Source organism: Xenopus laevis, chromosome 1L (assembly GCF_017654675.1).
Source record: "Xenopus laevis strain J_2021 chromosome 1L, Xenopus_laevis_v10.1, whole genome shotgun sequence".
In the NCBI taxonomy this organism is placed as follows: Eukaryota; Metazoa; Chordata; class Amphibia; order Anura; family Pipidae; genus Xenopus; species Xenopus laevis.
Window position 1 is genome coordinate 63,761,262 of NC_054371.1, and position 22,068 is coordinate 63,783,329.

The window sequence follows — 22,068 nt, forward strand, 5'->3', positions numbered from 1 at the left end:
AATAATAACATGGTACATTGTACTTGATGTTAAAATACCAGGTCCCACACATTATAAATAGGAGATTATATTCCTGTTCTATTAACAAAGATCACTGTAACCAAACCAAATGTTAAAAGGAGCATGTCACCTCTAATGAACACGAATTTACTTTTTAAGATAAATGGGCTGTCAAATTAATTATATAGATATGTTTGTGTTTTGTCTGAGATGCTTAGTTTAAAAGTTATTTGCAGACACAGAAACAGTTTTTCATTTTCACTTCTCAATTATTTGGATGTTTGAAAAGTGCCAGTAGTGCTACAAACATTAATATGCAATGTAATTAACTAATTTGACCTTGACTAACTTGACATAATATATATATACAATTACAAATCACTTTTATAAAAGTCATTTGAGTGGGTTTGCTAATGTGCAGTTAAGCTCTTGAAACTGAATAACTTTCTCAATTTGGGGGTGCACAGTACAAACTAGTCATCTTATGTATATTTGGTATATTAGTGTATTCAGGAACAAACTACATTAGGGGGTTTGAACCCCATTTTTTAGTCCATGCAGGAGTGCTCAAATGTGATTACAAAATATATCAATTAATATATAATATATTGTAGTCTCCCTAGTAAATAAGGGGTCTTTAAATCACCCCATTTGTAGTTTAACCTGTACCATACTGTAAGAAGAATGTGTTTACCTGTTAACTCTGCTAAAAATAACCAAGGTGTGATTACTTTGCTAGGGAGTGGTTCTACCAGGATATAAACACCAGGATGGATATTGGTTTCTGTAACTCTTCCGTGTCCTGGTAATGAGAGTGAGTTACAGAACCTTAACAAAGTCAATCATAGAGAATGCGATATATATCAATACATTGATATGGTTGCAGGAAAATTATATTCCCAAAATGAATACTTAAGCAAAAGATATTTCATATCATATTAAGTGGCATATTAAAGAATCTTACCAACCTGGAATATATATTTAAGTAAATATTGCCCTTTTACATCTCTTACCTTGAACCACCATTTTTTTATATTCTCTGTGATCCCTCAGAGATCACCTGACCAGAAATACTACAGCTCTAACTGTAACAGGAACTAGTGTGGAAGCAAAAGACAGAACTCTGTCCGTTAAGTAGCTCATGTGATCGAACATGTATAGTTTGTTTCTGTGCACCGTAAATCATAGGATCCCAGGGGGTGGCCCTTAGTTCTTAAAATGGTAATTTTCTATTTAGGATTACCAATTGGCACAAACAACTAAAAAATATATTATAATGAAAATTGTTTATTTACGTGAAGCAGGGTTTTACATATGAGCTGTGTTATGCAATACATTTTTATAGAGACCTACATTGTTTGGGGATATAGCTTTCTTTTAATACCCAAGTTAATCATCCTCAAGAACAGGGTCCCCAAATATAAATTATTATATGCAGTGCCATCAGTGTTATTAATCTTCTCTGTTATACACTCATGTTACCTGTAGTTTGCTCTGTGTTTAAAAACCACATACCTGTACCCAACAAGTGATATGCACCACACAGATTCATTATGGCACAATCCGCATACTATAATGGCTTCCTTAAAGGGTCTGACTTTGTGAATATACAAAAGCATTTCTGGTTAAAAAAAAAAAAATCCCATTGTTAGGTTGCTTTTCTTTTAAAAATAATGCCATAAAGTAACAAATTGTCAAGGCCCGACAATGGCCTTAATAGGTTGTCAGGAACAATGAGGAAGCAGAATTCAAAAAGTCTGATTTGCAGTATCCAAGGGGCTAAAGGAGAACTAAGCCCCCACAGTCAAAAGCCCCACATGGGCCCCCTCCCCGCCTCCGTTCTGCACTGAAAGCAGAATTGTGGCTCATTAGAAATATTGACCGCACAGATCCTATTCTTGCCATTCGGTAATTTGCGGAGCTTTCAGGCTCCAAATGCACATGCGCATAGACATGTCGGCGCTCGCTTAATGAAGAAGCTGAGAGTGACTAAAATGGCCCCCCTGTGCTCCGCTGCACTGTCCTGCATGTGCGGTCAGTATTTCTAAATGGGACACAATTCTGCTGTAACACTGTGCAGGGGGAAGGCGGGGAGGGGGCCAGTGGGGACTTTTGACTGTGGGGTTTTAATTCTACTTTAAGAGAGCTCAAATTCATATTCAGGAAAGAGGCAGGCAGAAAAAAAGTAGTCAGAATTCAAGCAGAAAATCAGGAACCAGGAGATCAAGCCAAAATAGTAATTTAAACATACCCAGGAACTTTACAGAGAGAGAGACCTATATTCAGGCATTAAACCCAGGTCTTTGGCGTATGTTTATTTAGAATTTTCATACCAAGCATGGGGAGATGGTGTCACATGCTGACACAGTTACATAACCACGCTGATGCGTCTTCCTATGCAACAGCTATCGATGCAACCATTTTGGACATGGAGCTGAAGAGCAATCCAACCATAATCTGTACAAGATTTGCAAGAAATAAGTTTTAATGATTGTGGATGTTTCCATACATTTTTTTGACATTGCTACATGATCATAAATCATTTTTGTTCAGAAAAAAGGGAATTCTGTATTTCAACACTCCATGCTTGCCCAGCACACTGCTACGAATGTCAACGTTTGCATCATAGCTTGTCTTGCATAGCAATTCAATAGGTTACGGTGAAAAAATAACTAACCCTAAGTTGTCTCTCTGATTCTACTGGCCTGTTTTGATGTAGTTTGTTTGATAGTTCAAATGTTGCTGTGCTAAACAAACAGCTTTTGTGATGTATAGAGCTCAAACCATAAAGATAAAACATTGCCTTTAGACTGACCTGTAGAACTGGCATCAAATAGGAGACTGAAGTTGTTAGTAATCTTTAATAAAGTGCCCCACAGAGTCAGCAGCCCGTTCCATTTTATACAAAGCCTTCAGTCCTCATGTAAACTGGACAACACAGATTGCATTCTTTACAGAAACTGACCTTCTAGAGTTCAGACTCAATGGGGAAAACTCTACAGTACTGGCAGAAAATGAAGGCACTTGCTTCAACAATAAATAACTTCTGTTAAGAATAAAATCTCAAAAATAAACAGATACGAATGAATTGCACTGAAATATAGCCATGGCATAGCTGAGTAGATAGTTAAGGCCATGACATTTCTGAATTATGTTTAACATATTAGTTGGCATAACTTTAGAACTTGACTGACAACTGATTCCAATATGCCTCATTCCAGTAGCAAATATGTTAGAGTCCTGCAGCGGGTCGGGTACCCGTGGGTACCCGCGGGTTACCCGCAAAAACCTGCAGTACCATGCGGGTTTTTCGTTGAAGTTCAAGGTGCGGGTATACCCGCGGGTCGGCGGTTCTGCGGGTTTGCGGGTTGCGGGTCGGGCTGCGGATCTTCTCAATATAAATATTTGCTCCTTTTTTCTGGTCACGCCCACTTCCGATGATGTCATTTCCGGTACACAATGACAGCACTTCCGGGTTTACTCCCTTTTTTCTGATCATATCTACTTCCGATGATGTCACTTCCGGTTTATAATGACAGCACTTCCTGATTCTTGATGGTCAGCGGGTCGCGGGTCCGGGTTGCAGAGAAGGTACTTGCGGGTCGGGTCGGGTTGCGGGTCCAATCGGGTAAGAATGCGGGTTGCGGGTGCGGGTTGCGGATTGCAGGTTGCGGGGTCGGGTTCGGGTCCCAAAAAATGGACCCGCGCAGGACTCTAAAATATGTTACCATTCCACATGTTTCCATAGTAGCTAAAGTAAAAGTATAATGCAAGTATTGTCTAAATTTTTCCAGATAAAGAGACAAATATCTATTCGGAAATCAAAATCTACTAAAACTCAACAATTTATACAATTGACTGAACTGCTTACCTGGCTACAGAAACATTTTAGCAGAAAATAGTCCTCCCCAGAAATTTGCTGCCCTAAGACTTTAATTCACACAATGCCTTGGGTGTTTTTTATTTTCCTTTTTCTCCAAGCTTTTATTCATATTCACTAAACATGCCCCCAGATATGACCTAGTATGGCGAGACTTGAACCCATTACCACTTGTACTTGTATATGAATAGTGAGGCACCTGATTAATGCACTTGTATACTGATGTACGGAAAATCATATTTCATACTTGTTGTTGTTAACATGCAAATGCAAAATGCAAAAATAAAAACCTTTAAAAAAAATGGAAAATATGCCCAGGTGGGATACAGCAAAAAAATCACAAAAATAGAAAACCACCAAATCGGATTCAAATTCTCCAGCCAAGTTACCTAGCTACCATACTAACCTATTAAAACTCATGGTGTTAAACTATACTAACCTACTAAAACCCAAGGGAAGGTGCATAAAGCAATATTTTGTTTATAGCTTGAAAATCAGAATATGTAACACTATCTAAAATTGTGCCAGCATAGTATTTCTATGCTACATATGTTTGGCTTGTGTATGTACTAATCATAATTTTCTAAAAAAGAGTGTAGTTATCCAAGGAACCAGAAAGTTCACTGCTTTGGTACAGTTCAGAGCATAATTTCCATTCCAAGGGACTATTTATGTTTTAGAATATAACACTAAATGCAATCTTTTAATAAGAATTCAAATTAGCTCCCTGTAATTAACATTGAAATTACTGAACATGATTTTTCTTGCAGTAATCTTCTTATTTCATAATGTATGTGACTGCTCAGCACTAATGGTGGAAATATAATTTTGAAAAATTATTTTTAACAATGTCTGAGCTAAACTGTTTGAACCTTTAAGGGTAGGCGTGTCAAGAACCTGTGCTTCCTATTTGCTATAAATATCATGAATTTGTACGAATAGTGTCAATGCTCAAATTGGTAAATGCTGATTTGGTTGCACTAAAAATATCTGGCGTGGCACAGACAACATACCTTCTGTGTTCCATAAATGACCTTGTACATTTTGGGGCACATTTACTATTGGTCGAATATCGAGGGTTAATTAACCATCGATATTCGACCGTTAAAGTAAAATCCTTCGAAGTTGAAGGATTTACCGCATTTCCTTCGATCGAACGACCAAAGGAAAAATTGTTAGATCGAACGATTAAATCCTTCGAATCAAACGATTCCCCATAGGCTAACATTGGTGCTCGGTAGGTTTTAGGTGATGAAGTAGTGGTCAAAGTTTTTTTTCATGAGACAGTACTTCGACTATCGAATGGTCGAATAGTCGAACGGTTTTGAGTTCGAATCGTTCAATTCGAAGTCGTAGTCGAAGGTCAAAGTAGCCAATACGATGGTCCAAGTAACCAAAAAAATACTTTGAAATTCAAAGTATTTTTTATTCTAATCCTTCATTCGAGCTAAGTAAATGTGCCCCTTTATGTGGCATTAACAAATATTTCCTTAGGCAAGCAATATTATTACAAATTAAAAAAAAGAGAGAATTTTAGACAGGGATTCATGACCAAAACTGAGTTCTCATGATATTTAAAGTAGGTTCTCATGATGTCCTTTAAATAAGATTAATAATAGAACATACACTAAAACAAGGTGCAAATCTGGTTCTAAGTAAATTTCTGGGTAACAAAGATAATTTTGCTACTTGACCTCTGAAAAGAGAAACACTAATTTAAGGAATATACTGTATAAAGATGCTCTCACCCCTTCTTTTTTTTCCCCTGAAAATGTAACTTTCTTTGTGCATGCTCCCTGACACTCTACAGTAATTTTAAAAAACACTGATGGGTAGTGATGGGTGAATTTCTCCCGTTTTAGCTTCGCCAAAAAATCTGAGAATTTCCCGCGAAATTCGTGAAACGGCGTAAAATTAGTGAACCGCGAATTTTGACTCCGGCGTCAATTTTTTTGACACAGGTGACAATTCCGATGCTGGCAACAATTCTGATGCCAGTGACAATTCTGACATTAAAGTCAACGCGCGTCTATTAATTGTCACTGGTGTCAAAAAAAGCTTTTGATTTTAGAAATTCATTCGCCTGTCGATGAAATGTGGAAATTCACACCTGCCAAATAAATTCGCCCATCTTTACTGGTGGGCAGTGACAAATATTTAGACTTCTGATATGGGCGATGCTCCTCTATTTTACTGGTTACAGAATATAATTCTTTGTGTCAGCCATTATTTCTAATTTGACACTCTTTTATACTCTCAGATATGCCGTAAAATGAATGGGGTTCGTTTCACATGCTGTAAAAGTGCCAAAGACAGGACCTCAATGTCGGTGACCTTGGAGCAGTGCCAGATATTAAGAGATGAACATGACCTACACAAGGACTTCTTTGTCCGGGCCCTTGACTGCATGAGGAGGTATGTTTAAAAGAAGTTTGAAAGAATATGGCTAGAGAAAGCAATCATTTAGCTGCATCACACCTCCATCCCATCCAAACTCTTTTTACAAATTTCAATTATGGAACATACTATCTTGAATCCAGGGGGCTTGGGTTGAGTCTAATGGGTTCTTGTGATCAGTGAGAATAGATATGTGTTTAGCAGAATTCTTCAGCAGATGGTCATCCTTCCAAAGTTTAATTTCCAACAACTCTCAGTTGCCAGTTGTGGTATTTATACAAAGGGCCTGTAGGTGTCACTTTGCACAAGGGTTATACTGTGTATACATAGTACTTTCTATACTGCTTAAAAGTATTACAGTTGAAGATACTGTTGAAGTGTAATGGCTGCATGAACCTGCTAATAAAGCATTGTTATACTCTACTCATCCTTGGCTTCCAAAACATAACAATAGATAAAAATAGATCTCCCACTAGCAGTCTAGGTATAATGCCCTCTAATGTAATTATACATAGTAATCATGTCCCCTCGCAAACGTCTTTTCTCCGGAGAAAACAACCCCAACCGTGACAACCTACCCTCAAAGTTTAAATCTTCCATCCCCTTAACCAGTTTACTTGCACGCCTCTGCACTCTCGCCTGCTCATTTATATCCTTTATAAGGACCACAGCCCAAAACTACACTGCCCACTCAAGGTGAGATCTTACCAGGGACCTCTAAAGAGGCATAATTATGTTTTCATACCGTTAATGCCCTTTTTATGCAAGACAGAACTTTATTTGCTTTAGAAGCCACAGAATGACACTGTCCGGAATTATACAACTTGTTTTCTATAAAACTCCCTAGATACTTCTCAATTAAGGAAACTCCCAACACACTGCCATTTAGTGTATAACTTGTATTAATATTGTTTCTGCCAAAGTGCATAACCTTACATTTATCAACATTGAACCTCATTTTCCAGTTTGCTGCCCAGTTTTCAAATTAGCAATTTGCTAGTCTCTCTGCACCATGCCAGACCTCAATGGGAAATCAGAGTATCATCATAGCCCACAACACAGCATTGGAAAAGGCTCCAAACATTACATTAGTAAAGTTGGAAAACAGCAGAAGCATTGCATATTTCAAAGGACATGACTAAATATTCATATTGCCAATCTGGAGTGTTAAAAGTTGTCTTCCATTCGTCACCATAACCATGAAAGTACCAAAATTATGGCAGTAGCAGGGCCCTTGATGGTTAAAAGCAAAGTTGAATGTAGACAGCCAACTTGGCAGAAGAAGAATAGTGGTAGCAGAAATTAAAAGACTTGTAGTAATGGGTGTGCCATCCATCACTCTAGCAGAAAGCAGAACCTTGAAATTTGACAGTCCATGAGTATGGCCAGATCATACAATATGTGACTTGTTTGACCCAAGGCAATCTGCCCAGATAAATGTGTGATCTTGTTTATTGTTTCTCTTTACAAGATTAATATACTATGCTACTTGCCCTGTATTCTTTTGGTGTGTTTATTAGTTTCTGTCCCCAAGGAGAATTATTTCAACAGTAGCTGCTCCTATGTAAATATAAAGGCAGCTTATAAGATACAGTTAAGATCCAGAATAAATAAAACATAATAATCAATAAGAAGGTCAAAGCAAAAGGAAAGGGTTACAGTACAGTACATAACATAATACAGAGGGGCATCAAAATGCCAGTAGGAAACTACATGAAAGTGTAAGAAATGCAAAGAAGGCAGGAAATGTATTCAGAATAACAATGGGTGGCATTAAGCAACAGACAAGGGCAACCTGGAGGGACTAATGATTAATAGGTGCAGCAACTAGCATGCAGACATAATTTATAACAAATAAAATCATCTTCTAAAAGAGTAGCACACTAAAATGAATAAAAACAGAATTCATTATAATTGCTCATATGAACTAAATAGTAGAAACAGAATATGTAGTATTCTGGTATGGCTGTAGTAATGTGTTTGTAGCTTCAAAGACACTGAAGGGAAAGAAAAAGAAAGCCACATCTTATTTTATCTAAATATAAGTCAGACTGACATCATGTAATTACTCACTTTTATTATAATACCATACAATTTAATTTTAGCTTTAATAGTTCTGTTATTTGTTTACATGGTAGCAGATTTAACATAGTTTATAAGTTACATGGATCCATTCGCTTTTCCTCAGGTAAGCCTCCCTAATTCTTTCATTGTTAAATCAGCCACACTTATCCCAAGCAGCAATGTAGTAAATGTTAATGAGTCATTCAGATAAAGGATTTCAATCCTCTTGTGGGATTCTATGGGAATACCTAGAAACCATTCCATAATGCAACATAGGGCTTCTGGTTTTTGTCTGAAAGGAAATTGTCATACAATTGTCACAGTCAGCACAAGGAGATAGATTCTGTTGTGAAAACATAAAGGGTGTTATATATTAAAGGTCAAGTTGTGTTTTCCGGAAAAATTCAAGTTTTTCAAGAGTAGTTTCAGTAAAAAAAAAACTAGAATTTTTCAAGATTTATTATGTCCCGAAGCTGCTGAAAGCTCGAATTGGAAAATACTCCAGCTAAAACCTGTTGAGGTCATGTAGAAGTCAATGGCAGAGGTCGTGATTTTCAGGTTTTCTATGTTGGTTTGCACTCAAAAACCTGATAAATGTATTCCAGTTTTTTTAGCCTATAAACAAATACATTTGAGGGATTTAAGTTTTTTCCCCGATTCAATTCAATCAAGTTTTTTCATTTGGATTTTTTCATAAATAAGCAAACATTCGAGTTGTGAGTTTACTCGAGGTAGACAAAACCTCACAAACCTCACAAACTTGACCTTTGATAAATAATCCCCAAAATGTTTCCAAAATTAAACTACTTTATACAATATTGCATTGTTTTTTGGGAAATATAAAACATTTTATTTCTGACAGTAGTATTCCTACAAAATAAACAAGGGCTGCTCACTTGTTGTCACAAGTCTTGACATAAAATCAATCCAGATATGGCCTACTTTATGGTTACCGATAATAACACATCAGTAGAGGCTAGACGTGGAAACTGGAAGGAACTGATTTTTAACAGATAGGTTTTCATAATAGGATATTACAACATATATATACACATATATATTGCCTTTATCATTTTGCATGTGCTTATGCAGTCATGCAAACCTTTTTAACTACAGTATATAATGAATTGTCACTATATAATGAAATCATTGTCACAATTTTTTTGATAGTCCCTATAATAGATAAGAATAGGGGACCATTTTTTTTTTTGCTTTAAATACAAAATCACTTTGTGGTGCACTGATCTCATACAGACTTTTGCTCAGTATTATATTCTCTTGTATTAACTATAGGTTGCCAACATGTTTAGGGACCCTTATAGGCATATTCTAAAGGGCTATTAGGGCCGGATTTGGTTTCAATTATATGAATTCTCAATTCCTATTGCAGGTGTCAAAAACACAAAGCAAAAATGTGTACATTGGTTCAAAATTGTTTCATTAGTCCTAGCTGGCTTCACACTTTTATTTACCTGAAACCTGTGCTTTTTAATGGAAAGATAATAAATGATTCATAATATTGATATTGTACTAAGGTTTTGCGCAATCTGATTGCTTTACTTACACATTCTTTCTTGTAACATGTTCTTTCTTGATATTTGAATTAGTTGTGTAATGAAATGTAGGTGTCATTTCCATTATTAGATGAACTATATGTTTTGATGATAAATTATTTGCCTTCACAAATTTTTTTGCATGTAGACTCAAGGTTCTGTCTAAAAATATCCCTTTCCATTGGCAGGGGCGGATTAACGCCTTGGCTAGCCTAGGCTATAGCCTAGGGGTCCATTGGTGGTAGGGGCCCATGGGTTTTTTTTACTGATTTTTTTTTTTTAATTCACGGGTCCGGGTCCAGGTCGGGCCCCCCATGTCCAGGTCGCCCCCCCCCCCGCTTGCTGCCTGTGACTGGGAGAAGTCAGAGAACATATTCGTCAGCAAGGCACAGTAGGAACTGAAGGCATGCAGGTTCCGTGTGCAGCGTGACAGTGCGTCTCTCTGCGTGAGTGCTGTGCAAGTGCAACCAATCTCGACTCCAAGCCTGACCGGATGACTATCTTCTTTGGAAGGCGTCACTGGTCTGCACCGATTCTTAAAAGAGTTGAGCACAGCGCACTTTTGCATACACACGGTCAAAGACTCAGGCAGAGCAGACACGTAGTCTGACTGTCTGCCTTCTTTGTCGTTTTGACTCATCAGTTGTCACCACTTGCTACCCACCAAGCCAGTTAGAGCAAGGCACGGGGGTGGGGGCCAGGCCAGCCAGCGTAGTGGACTGTAGCAGACTAGCAATAGCACCCCTGGTCCTGCAGCAGTCAGTGCCACTGTGCCAGTGGGCAGAGAATTTTGTTTTTTTAATTAAAAACTTCAGATGAGGGGTTGGGTCGGCCAGCAGCAGGGAGGGTGCAGGGGGCACCCAGCTGGGCCCAGTAACAGCTGTAGTGGCAGAACTAGCCTGCGCCTAAAAGTGAAACAGTCTGAAATAAATTCTGCAAACAGTAAAATAATTTTTGTAGCCTGCAGACAGTGAAATAATTTCTGCAGACACAGTGATATAATTTTTGTTATTTTTGTTTCGCCGCGTAAATATGCTAGAGTCATGTGCCATTGCCTAAGCTTGAAGCTGCTAGTGTATTTAAACAGCGGTCGGCTTTTTTTAAAAACACATGGAGCGTACCATGCCGAAATAAAGCCCTACCCTATAAGGGGGTCCTGTGGAAAGTGTAGCCTAGGGGCCTCACATGTCCTTAATCCGCCACTGTCCATTGGTCTCATTGTGATTTGACTGGTCAAATCACCTGCAATTCAAGATTTCAAGTGAAATCTGGAAAAGCGAACTTCACCATGAACTTGTGCACATTCATCTGCTTATTAAAACATGTTGGGCACATGTCCAAAATTAGCCCTAGTGCCCTGTTCGTTACTTAATATTCTATGTTGCAAAACATGGAGGACACATGGACAAACGTGCCGTTCTGAATTATATGAACAGTATATTGTATCCTATAATACAGCTAATACTTATACAGATATAGTATCTTTCATTTGATTTCCAAAAAGCTCCAAATTACGGTACGGCCATCTATCAACCGTCTATTTTAAACAAATTAGTTGTTTTTTGTGTTAATAAAACAGTGTTTGCATTTGATGATTTCTAAGATGCATTAATCTATAATGGTTGTAAAATTGGGTTTATTTAATGCTTAAAAGTTTTTTGAAGTAGGTAGGTATAGCGATCCAAGTTATGGAAACACCCTTTAGCCAGAAAACCCTAGGTCCCAAGCATTCTATATAACTATGATCCCATACATGTATATCCTCCTGCTTGCTAATAACACTCAATAGCCAACTGTCTGGCACCTCTCATTTTTACTGCTACTGATAATTTTGAGTTTAACATTGCAATTCCATATACTTTTAAAGTATTCCAATATCATGACTTCTTCCCTATTTTTTACTTTGCATACCCAGCATTATTTTATTCCAATTAACATATCGCCTATGATTCATCAAAACTGTGATCACATACTGTACCTCCACTTTTGACAATTTTTTTTGGAGATCGATTTTAAAATAGCCTTATTCTAATAGACCACTTACAGGTTCTGTTACACAGATTACAATAAAGGAGTGGTTCACCTTTAAGTTAACGTAGTATGTTATAGAATGACCCTCCCATATCCATATTCCAGTCTCTTATTTAAATCAACGCATGGTAATTTGGGCCCTAGCAACCAGACTGCTGAAACTGGAAACTGGAAAGCCGCTGAATAAAAACCAAATGTCTCAAAAACTACAAATGATAAAAAATGAAAACCAACTGCAAATTGTCTCAGAATATCACTCTCTACATCCTAGTAAAAATTAACCCAAATGTGAACAACCCCTTTAAGGAATGTAATATAGTGGGTGGGCACTAATAGAAAGAATTATGTTTAAAGCATCTTTCATCTCTTTGCCTTGTGCGAGCCACACGGTGGTTAGAATAAAACCAAGCATATGCAGGATACAGTTAAAAGTACACTTTTGTATTTTTAACATGGATCAATAAAGTTAACTTATTTTCCTCAAGTTTGTTTTCCCCGATTTCTGATCCGGTGATCTCATCCCTGCTATCAAATTTGTTCTACAGTTAAAAGTAAATGGTGACCCTTAATAGCTTGGCAAAAGTTTATGATTTATGTTTCCCTGTCAACTTAATTAATTGTGATTGCCAGGACTGATAAAGGCACTGAACAAACTCTGCACAATGAGTACGACAGTATGTTAAGTTCTGATATAAGATTGCCTTTTTTTGAGTATTATTAATAATTTTAATAGTTGCATTTTAACGTTCTTTCAACATAATGCACAAGATAAATGAATTCCATATATTTAAGGCAGAGACTAACCCTGCTTTCTAATTGAGCTGAACATTTCTCTAGAACACCATGTTCCCTTTTGAAGTGCTCTACAAGGAAGTATTTAAAGACACTTCATAAATAAGATTGTCTTCTTCCAAACCTTAATAAAGTCCACCCTGTGTTTTTGTGCACTTAAATATTTTAAGGTTTGATTTGACCGTGTAAGTTGTTAAGTCCAGCAATAGTCCAGCAATATACAGTTTAATAAAAAAAATCATTGCTTAGGTCTTTAAGGTGAAATAATGCTCTATCCTGTGAACCTTAGCAGGCATGCTAATCAATATAATTACAAAGAAACGCCATGAATTACTGTGAAAACAGGATTAGTGGTTTCTGCTACCTGAGCATAGCTGAACAGTAGGGTGCAACTATAGCTTGGAGCATGCTAATGTACTGCATAGCATTATCAAAGAATTGTCTCTGTTGTCTGCTGTGCTTCTGCTGCCAAAAACTGAAAATGCTGTTGCATTCCAATTTTACATTCATTTGAAACTTAAAAGGGAACTATTGTGAAAATGAAATTTTAATATAAGCTTTATCACACTGAAATAAGAAACTTGACATTAGTTGGGTGTCAGATTTTCATTGATGGGGTTATTTATTAAAGGTTTCATTGAATTTTTACCCGAAAAATGCAAGTTTTTTTGTCAAAACTAAAATTTTCTGGTTTAAAAAAAACTCGAATTTATTGAAATTTATTATACCCTGAAGCTGGAAATAGCTTGAATCCAAAAAATACGCCAGTGAAAACCTGTTGAGGTCACGTAGAAGTGTATATGTATATATATATATATATATATATATATATATATATATATAAACGTTGAAAGTAGCGACACTCACAGGTTTTGTAGAAGTTTTGAAAACAAAAGTGTTGTTTATTGAAGCTCAACGTTTCGATCCCCCACAGGGATCTTCGTCAGGAGAACACAAACAAACATTCAGAAATCCCAAAATGTCCCAGTATTTAAACCCCAAACACAGGAAATGGCGCCAGACCTTGTTGCCTGGCAACCGTGCAAGCTGTCCATCAACCGCTGTACAGCTGTGCGCAGATGCGTGAAGTGTGAGGGAGAACAGAAGGGAGGAAGGGACACAAATTGTGGAGTGCGGGAGTAAGTAGAGGTAATAAAAACATATAGGCGTGTAAATATGTGAGCCCAGGTTCCGAAGTTGCTATCTTTTGTGCCTGAAGAACCCACACTGTTGTGTAGAGCCGCCCCCACCCTGTCCGATTTGCTGTATGTTAAAGGATCAGTAAGGGAGCGTCCAATCAACATCGTTGTGAGACCAGTTTGCTCCAATTATATGTCTAGTAGAGGTGGGTGTGCGCACATGCGTACTGGACAACAGTATAGCCGCCCGTAGCCTGGTATACTCACTTAGCAACCAGGGAATTAGCATATTGGCGCTGGACACAGAAGTCGCGGCTCCCCGCGGCTCCTGCGCCACTGCCCAGAAGGGGGCCGTGCCTTGTCATAACAGTTCCCCGTTGCCGGTAGTAACGACCCGCACACGGTAGCATGTACTCTCAAGGCATATGGATTAAAGGGATTCGGTTGCGTCTGGGGTAGATACGTTCTACACTAGGAGTGAACGATCGGCTGGCAGGCATACATTTATCCGTCCCCACATATTAGATAGTCACAATGCAAGCAATATACAGGTGCAGCGTCAAAGGGTACAGGGCAGCCCCACCACGGTGGTACTCAGGCATCAGATAGTCTTGGAAACAAGGGTTAAAAACAGCGTAGGAGAAACAGGTAAGTATAGGAGGAAGAATACAGCGTGTATACAAATATAAACAGTTTCGAAACCTGTCAAATTTCTGCTAATAGAAACATTATATCAACCAGCAGCAGCTATGAAACAATGTTGTAACTACATAGTAACAGAACAACATCTCAAGGAGCAACCAAGTTCACAGAAAGCATCCTAATGGGAGTATCTCATTGAGCCCACGTGGGGTAACAGTATTCAAACGGTATATCCATTTCGTTTCCTTTCTGAGTAGGGCCAGGTCCCGGTCACCCCCTCTAGAGAGAGGAGGTTGGTGGTCAATGGCCATACACCGAAATGTAGGGAGTCCATGGCCCAATTGCAGGAAATGTCTTGCTACTGGTTGTTTTGCTGCTTGTTCCTTCAATGCTCTGCTGATCGCAGACCTGTGGTTGGCAATCCTTTCTTTTAGTTGAGTGGTTGTCTTGCCCACGTAGTAGAGCCCACATGGGCAAGTGACAATATATACAACAAAGGTAGATGTACAGGTAAGTCTATGTTGAATTTTGAAACGTTTACCCGTATGGGGAAACGGTGTGCACCTTCAGACGACAGTTATATATATATATATATATATGTGTATATATACATATTTTATATACAGTGTATGTATGTGTATATATATATATATATATATATACACTGTATATATTAGGAGCCTATAATATTTAAGAATACAAACAAATGGCTCTGTAGTGTCATACATTTGCAGGACCTCAATTTAAATGAATATTGGTGAACGGTATGAGTTGCAGGTGTTGTGTGTTTTTTTTGATACAGTGCATTCTTCATCTCTATATTCATTTCAAATTCATTTAGATCTGTAACTAGACAAATGTTGCAGGTCATACATGCTGAGACCTTGCATTCTATATGTGGATTTCTGTGGTGCGAAAGCTATTCTTCATTATGTTATACATTTTTATTATATAACACACCAAATTGTTTTTCTGTGCAAGGTTTTATATGTTAGCAATTTACATGATAAGGGTTACATTCTAATACCTTCTTTCTACATAAAACCATTGTTTTATGCATTTGTTTGTTTTTCTTACAATAAGATCAAAAATCACACTAAAAAAAGTTGAAGAGAAGTCAAAAAGTTCCCCAGAGAGAGAGAGAAACTTTTACTATGCACTGCAAAATGAGTTAGCAGTGAATGCAGATACTGTGAGCAACATAAATTGATTATAATTTAAAGTGCTTATACCTGCTGCCCAACATTTTATATATCCCCTGATACTGTGTTTCAGCTAAAATAAAACACGGAAAGCTTCAATTTCCTTAGTGTGCCATATCCTTGTGAAATTATTGCATTGTACCTAGGCACAGTAATAGTTTTTCTTTAACAAAAATCAATTAAAAGCAGACATTGGTGACACCCATTCTAACATCATTTTGTGCTAAATATGGTGCTACTCCCAACCTATAATTAGCAGGGTATTAAAAGGTATAATTCTACAGCTAGTTTTGCTCCTAGTAACATGACTCACTCCCACAGAAAATACAGTATGACTGATTAATCAAAGATAGCTTGCCATACAGTAATTAGAATTGGTGGAATTATTATATTTCATGGCTTAGTCAAAATGCTTTTAGGTACATTCTCACAGGATTACAAACAAAGAAAAAAACCCAAGTTTGTACCCCCATTAGGTTCATATAAAAGCTTTTCAAGAGAGCAGAGTGAAAAATTGGTAAAACTTAACTCTGAATAATATATTCTAAAAAGTACTGATCCATATGTTATCATATAAAAACAAGGCAGATTCCCATGGAGTTGTTGCTGCAGCCAAACAGAATGTCCCTGGTATATTTAGCAGCTTATATGATGCGTAATATAAAGCTGGCAAATGCTCCCAAAACTCTATCCATACTTCTAGCTAGCAAAGTCTTTATTATTTCAATATAATTGAATGTTGAGTGGACAGTGGATCAGTCTATCTATCTTCTATCTAGATCCATTGCCGAGCTAATGCTCCCTAAAAATACACAATACTGCTTTGCAGTCTACCCAATAAAATGCCACACGATGCATCACACCTAATTGCTCTTGTTTGTAAAACTGTGCAGGTTACATTAACTTTGGTGCATGTGGCACAAGGTGATGCGTGCTGGGATCCCAGTATTTAATACCAGCTTTGTTTTGGTTGCTTCATTTGCATTTAGGGCCCGATTTAAGAATGCTCATGCCTTCAGGCTTGATCATTCAGGTCCGAAAACTACGTAAGGCTTGGGGAAAAAATAACTCAGTTGGCAGGTAGCTGACATACTGTATTTGAATAAAGAAACCACATGAGTTTAGGAACGCTTGTGGTTTTTTTACTCAAAGGCTCAAGCATTCTTAAATCAGGCTTGCTTTTCGGGCAATAGAAGTGCATGCAGCTGAAGGGTGTGTAAGTGTACACCCTAAGTGACAAATCAAAATGACCTGACCAATACTTTCACTATATGAAACAGCAGCCCCATCCTATAATGGCTTGGCTGATGGCCCTATACACACATGGGTCTGTGAAGCAGTGAGAAAAATTATCACTTCAGGTTACAAGACATTCAAAATGAGTATGGTTAGAGCATTATTTTGTCACCGTAGTGGATAGTTAACAAGCTGAGAACATATCTGTACAAAAAAATTCTTCCTTCGCGAGGATCACATTACTGATCACATTATAACAAATTGTCCGGAATCCAGATTGCAACAAAGAAAACCGTGTATTTGGTTGAATTCCAAAGCTTATCCTGGAATCAGTGCCTCTTTAGTTTAAGTACCAGAATGGGAGATGTAATTTGTGTAAGATACATGTACCTATTAGGTGGCTGGTGGGAGGTCTTAGTGGAAGAAAAGCTTTTCTTTTTCTCTGAACTCTCTGCATGCTTTTTGTGAATCCTCTTCAGTACTAATATTTCAGAATGTGTTCTAACCTGCTCTTCATAACACTGTTCTGTTTGTTCCTAACTTCTTCTGTCTAACAGCGGACAAGCCCAGGGAGTACTGAATGAGTCGGATGACCCAGAGAAAGGCTGTATAACAGATAACAAGCCAACTTCTCGTCACTTCTATCCTGTCGCCTTGCTTCTTGTCAGCTCTCACTTGTTAGTTGTGTGGCTTATTCTGAGTCTTGCGTTGCTATTAGCCAAATATCAATGATATGCACTTAGTACTATTATATTTTTTTTCTACAAATGGCTATGTTCCTTGATTTGTAAAATAACTGTGTATGCATTTCTTTATATTCCAAACCTCAAAAGACACCCCTTTTACCCATGTCTAAAGCAAAAAATATATTATTTTGTGTTTCTTCCTTCTAATTCTGTATATGGCTGCTGTTTGTTCATATTGATAAGAAAAAAATATCTGTTTAGAAGATTCAACATAATTATATGGCAAATTTGTTCTCCATTTTATTATTCCTTTGTTGTCCTAAGCCGGTCATACACAGGCAGGTCTGCTCATTTTGTGGGTCTTTACTTCGTCTTGCCACCCAAGTGGTGGAACAAATCTGACTGATCTGATTATTGTCCCTGTACTAATGATCAAATCACATAGCAGTCTGGTGCAGACCTATTGGACCGCATCCACAGTACAACAGTGTCCTTGTCTCTTTGGAGAGAAGAGTACTTCAGTTGGCAGCCATTGACAGCCTGTGTATGGCCAGCTTTAGTTGAGCTAAACACCACCAGAGATTTAAGACAAGGCATCTTTTGTAAGTGGCAAAATACAGACTTCTGAATTATTGTCTCCATTTGTAACCAAATGCACTCTTTCAAAACCAATTTTTAATAGACGGTTGGATGGCTAACATCTTTGAATATATTCATTTTTTATTTATAAAATGATTTATTTATATTAAAACTACAACTTGTACATCCAGTTAAAGGAATTTAAAGCATTCTTGTAACAGGATTTCATAATACTAAAATGTAAAAAGAAATCTAATGGGACTGTCATTTTGTATCATAACTATCTTAAAGTAGACACCCAGGATAGAATGACCTTTCCCTAGCTTACCTAGCAACTTCTGCAAGGACCTAATACCATTATCCATAAACCCATTAACCCAATACCATAAACTACTGTAGATCAATTACATTTTATAAACAAACATAAAAGGATACCCTGAGCTTTTGTAAGCTGAATTAAAATGTAGTCCAATCAAAAAAATTATAGAGATAAAATGGGGAAATCTGCAATGCAATGAAATAATGGAAACCGGATCCTCTGTAAACAGATCAAAATACTTACTTAGTAAAACTAAATGTAGGCTACATAACTCAAAGAAAATTACACTGTGTGGATTTTAACAATATGGCGACATTTACTACTGCAGGTGCAATTGTGGTCATGCTAAGTTACGAAAATCATACGAAATGAATTTTCGTGCGGCTTTATCTTTCCGTCTATGGCCAGCTTTAATTGTTTTTTTTAATGTCTATTCAGATACAATTTAGGTTAAAGCCCCCAATACTGATTGCTGATCTAAACTACTTCAGTCGTAGTATAAGAATAAAATGTGAGATTCACAATGTAATAATGTCCCCTGCACAGTTTATTGTTTGACAGATTTGAACATTGCACATACTTAGTACCTGCTTGAAGTGGCACAAAATAACTGCTTTTTAGTAAGGAGTTTTAATTATATCTCTGCACACTAGCATACACATCAAAATGCACAATTTTTTTTCCATGAATGGTTGACTGGAAATGTAGAGAAAAAGACTCACAAGTCCATACCGTGGCCACTCTTTCGTTGTGTTCAGTCCCAATGGTGTGCTGGTTCCCTCTTACTGGTCTCCAATCCAGTGGACATCATATGTAGGGGTTTTAGTGGGCGAGAAAGCCATTCCACACACATAGGGTAAAAAATCACTGTCAAGCTTTAGAAAAAATTAAAACAACAAACAGGCATCCTTAGCAGATGTACTCCTACCCTATGACATGTTAGATCACAGTTTATTGTTTGACAGATTTGAACATTGCACATACTTAGTACCTGCTTGAAGTGGCACAAAATAACTGCTTTTTAGTAAGGAGTTTTAATTATATCACTAGCATACACATCAAAATGCACAATTTTTTTCCCATGAATGGTTGACTGGAAATGTAGGCACAACACACGTCTTAACTGTGCACAGGGGAAGATTTTTCACACTGCACATTATTTCCCTAACACACTTTACTACATATCAGGGTTCATGTACTGAGCATCTACTGTTTTCCAATAGATAGTGACCTACAGTATTAAAGTCTTAATGCAAAAGCTTCCACTTCCAAAGAAGGCAATAGTTTAAATAGTTTAAATAAAAAGAGAAGAGCATTGATTCAGATATCCAAGCCATTATATTCTATACAGTAGCAATGCTGTCAAAATGATTCTGGAGAAAAGCTGGTTTTATAGATTGTGGCAACTGAAGCAACATACAATTATGATATTATAAAGCAACAAAGACTTCATCAGCTAACCATCATGTCATTCAGAAATACTTAGTTCTAAAGGTGACCACTTATAGAGCTATTAAATGGTGACTAAATATTTAATGGAAGTTGATTATTTTATGAATTTTGTAATACAGGTATGGTATCTGTTATACAGAACGCTTGGGACCTGTGGTTTACCAGATAAGGGATCTTTCTGATATTGTAATTTGGATCACCATACCTTAAGTCTACAAGAAAATCATTAAAACATTAAGGGGCAGACTTATCAAGGGTCGAATATCGAAGTAATGGGAGTTTTTTTGAACTCCCATAATTTCGAAATTCAAATAAAAAAAAAAAAACAACGGAAATTTATTAAAAAAACCAAAGTTTTTTTCTGCGGATGAATAGGCTGTATTCGATCGTTCAAATCGAAGTAAGATCGAATTCGATTCAAAGTGTTTTCGAAAAAAACTTTGATTTTTCAAAGTCCACTAATTGATTCCAAATGGGATCTAGGAAATCCCCCATAGGTTAAAACAGCAATTCAACAGGTTTCAGATGGTGAATGGTCGAAGTTTTATAGAGACAGTACATGATAAATTTCGATATTCGAATTTTCTAATTTTTTTAAAATTTGGACTAGTCCCTAGTCGAAATACACAAAAATAGCTTAAAATTTGATTTTTTTTTTACTTCGAATTTTCAATTCGACCCTTGATAAATCTGCCCCTGACTAAACTCATTAGGAGTGTTTTGCCTCCAATAAGGTTTAATTATATCTGTTTGGATCAAGTACAAGTTACTATTTTATTATTACAGAGAAAAAGGAAATCATTTTTTAAAATTGTAATTACTTGATTAAAATGGAGTCAATGGCATATTACCTCCTTGTAATTTGGAGCTTTCTGGATAATGGGTTTCTGGATAATGGATCCCATACCTCTAGTCACAAATATGTATGTAAAACATCACCATATCTGAAGATGTTTAATACTGTATGTGTGTGCCATTGCTGTCAAGTTATTAGTCATATCAGGCTAGGAGAGATTCAGTACAGTGGGCCTTGCAAATGACAAGAATTCTGATGTGGATAGCAGAAGAGCTTTATTCATAGAAAAGACATTACGTTAGTTATAGCATTTTTCATTTTATTTGCTATATTCAAAGGACTAAGAAAGGTTAAGTAATGCAAAGCAGGCTAATACCAGAGTGCCTCAGATATACAGTATGTAAAGTGACAGAGGGTGGGAACTAAAAAACACATATAATACTATTTTAAAATGTCAATAGTTTAACTACTATAAATACAGAACCCTGGATTAAACTCATGTTGTCTTTATATTAGATATAAACTTGTTATCCCTTAAAGATGTTGTTCACCATCCAACACTTTTTCCAGCTCAGTTGGTTTCAGATAGATCACCAGAAATAACGACTTTTTCCAATTGCTTTCTATTTCCTATGTGTGACTGTATTTCTAATATTGAAGTGTAAAATGTCCTTTTTCACCTTCTAAAGCAGTTCTGGGAGGGGGGTCGCCGACCCTGTAAACTAAATTGATACATTTAGTTGATACATTTCTTACCTTTGAGCAGAATCCCTGAGTTTTATTAAAGGCAGCTGTTAGAATTGATACAATAGTTGCTAATACTCCAGAGATACTGCTGAGAAATGTAACAACTAAATGTTGTGAAATTGTAACATTATGTAACATTACTGAGCTGCCAGACTCAAACACTAGAGACAAGAACATTAAACTTAGATTTTGAAAAAAAATAGTAAAAAATAAAAAATGGAAAGTAATTGAAAAAAGTCTTTATTTCTGGGGAACAATCTGAAAACAATTGAACTTTAAAAAGTGTTTGGACAGTTAAAACCCCCTTTAAAATGCCCCCACCATACATTACAGTACAGTATGGTCTCTTTGATCTGTGAAGCCCTGTGTTTCTACTGGCAAGATGCATTGGTTCAAGATCACACACAAAAGGTTAATATCTCACTGCCATCATTCCAATGTGTCTACCTTTTGCATGCCAGGCTGATGCTGAAACAAGTAACGGATCTGTTACTTTTAGACATTGTGCAGAGCGTTTAAGAAAGTGAATATGTTAGATAAAAAGTCAATATTT

General features: G+C 37.0%; 1 protein-coding gene across 5 annotated transcripts in view; it reads left to right on the forward strand.

Moving 5' to 3' along the window:
* Positions 1 to 22,068, forward strand: part of LOC108699497 (type II inositol 3,4-bisphosphate 4-phosphatase) — a 308,688-nt gene that overhangs the window by 281,460 nt on the left and 5,160 nt on the right. For 4 of the 5 annotated variants that reach the window (XM_041589702.1, XM_018231625.2, XM_041589721.1 and 1 more), the window contains 2 exons: positions 6,141 to 6,295; positions 17,494 to 17,613. In XM_041589702.1, the coding sequence (XP_041445636.1) occupies positions 6,141 to 6,295; positions 17,494 to 17,613 (275 nt within the window). The remainder of the gene's footprint in view (positions 1 to 6,140; positions 6,296 to 17,493; positions 17,614 to 22,068) is intronic. The other variant, XM_041589710.1, reaches the window with a different exon arrangement.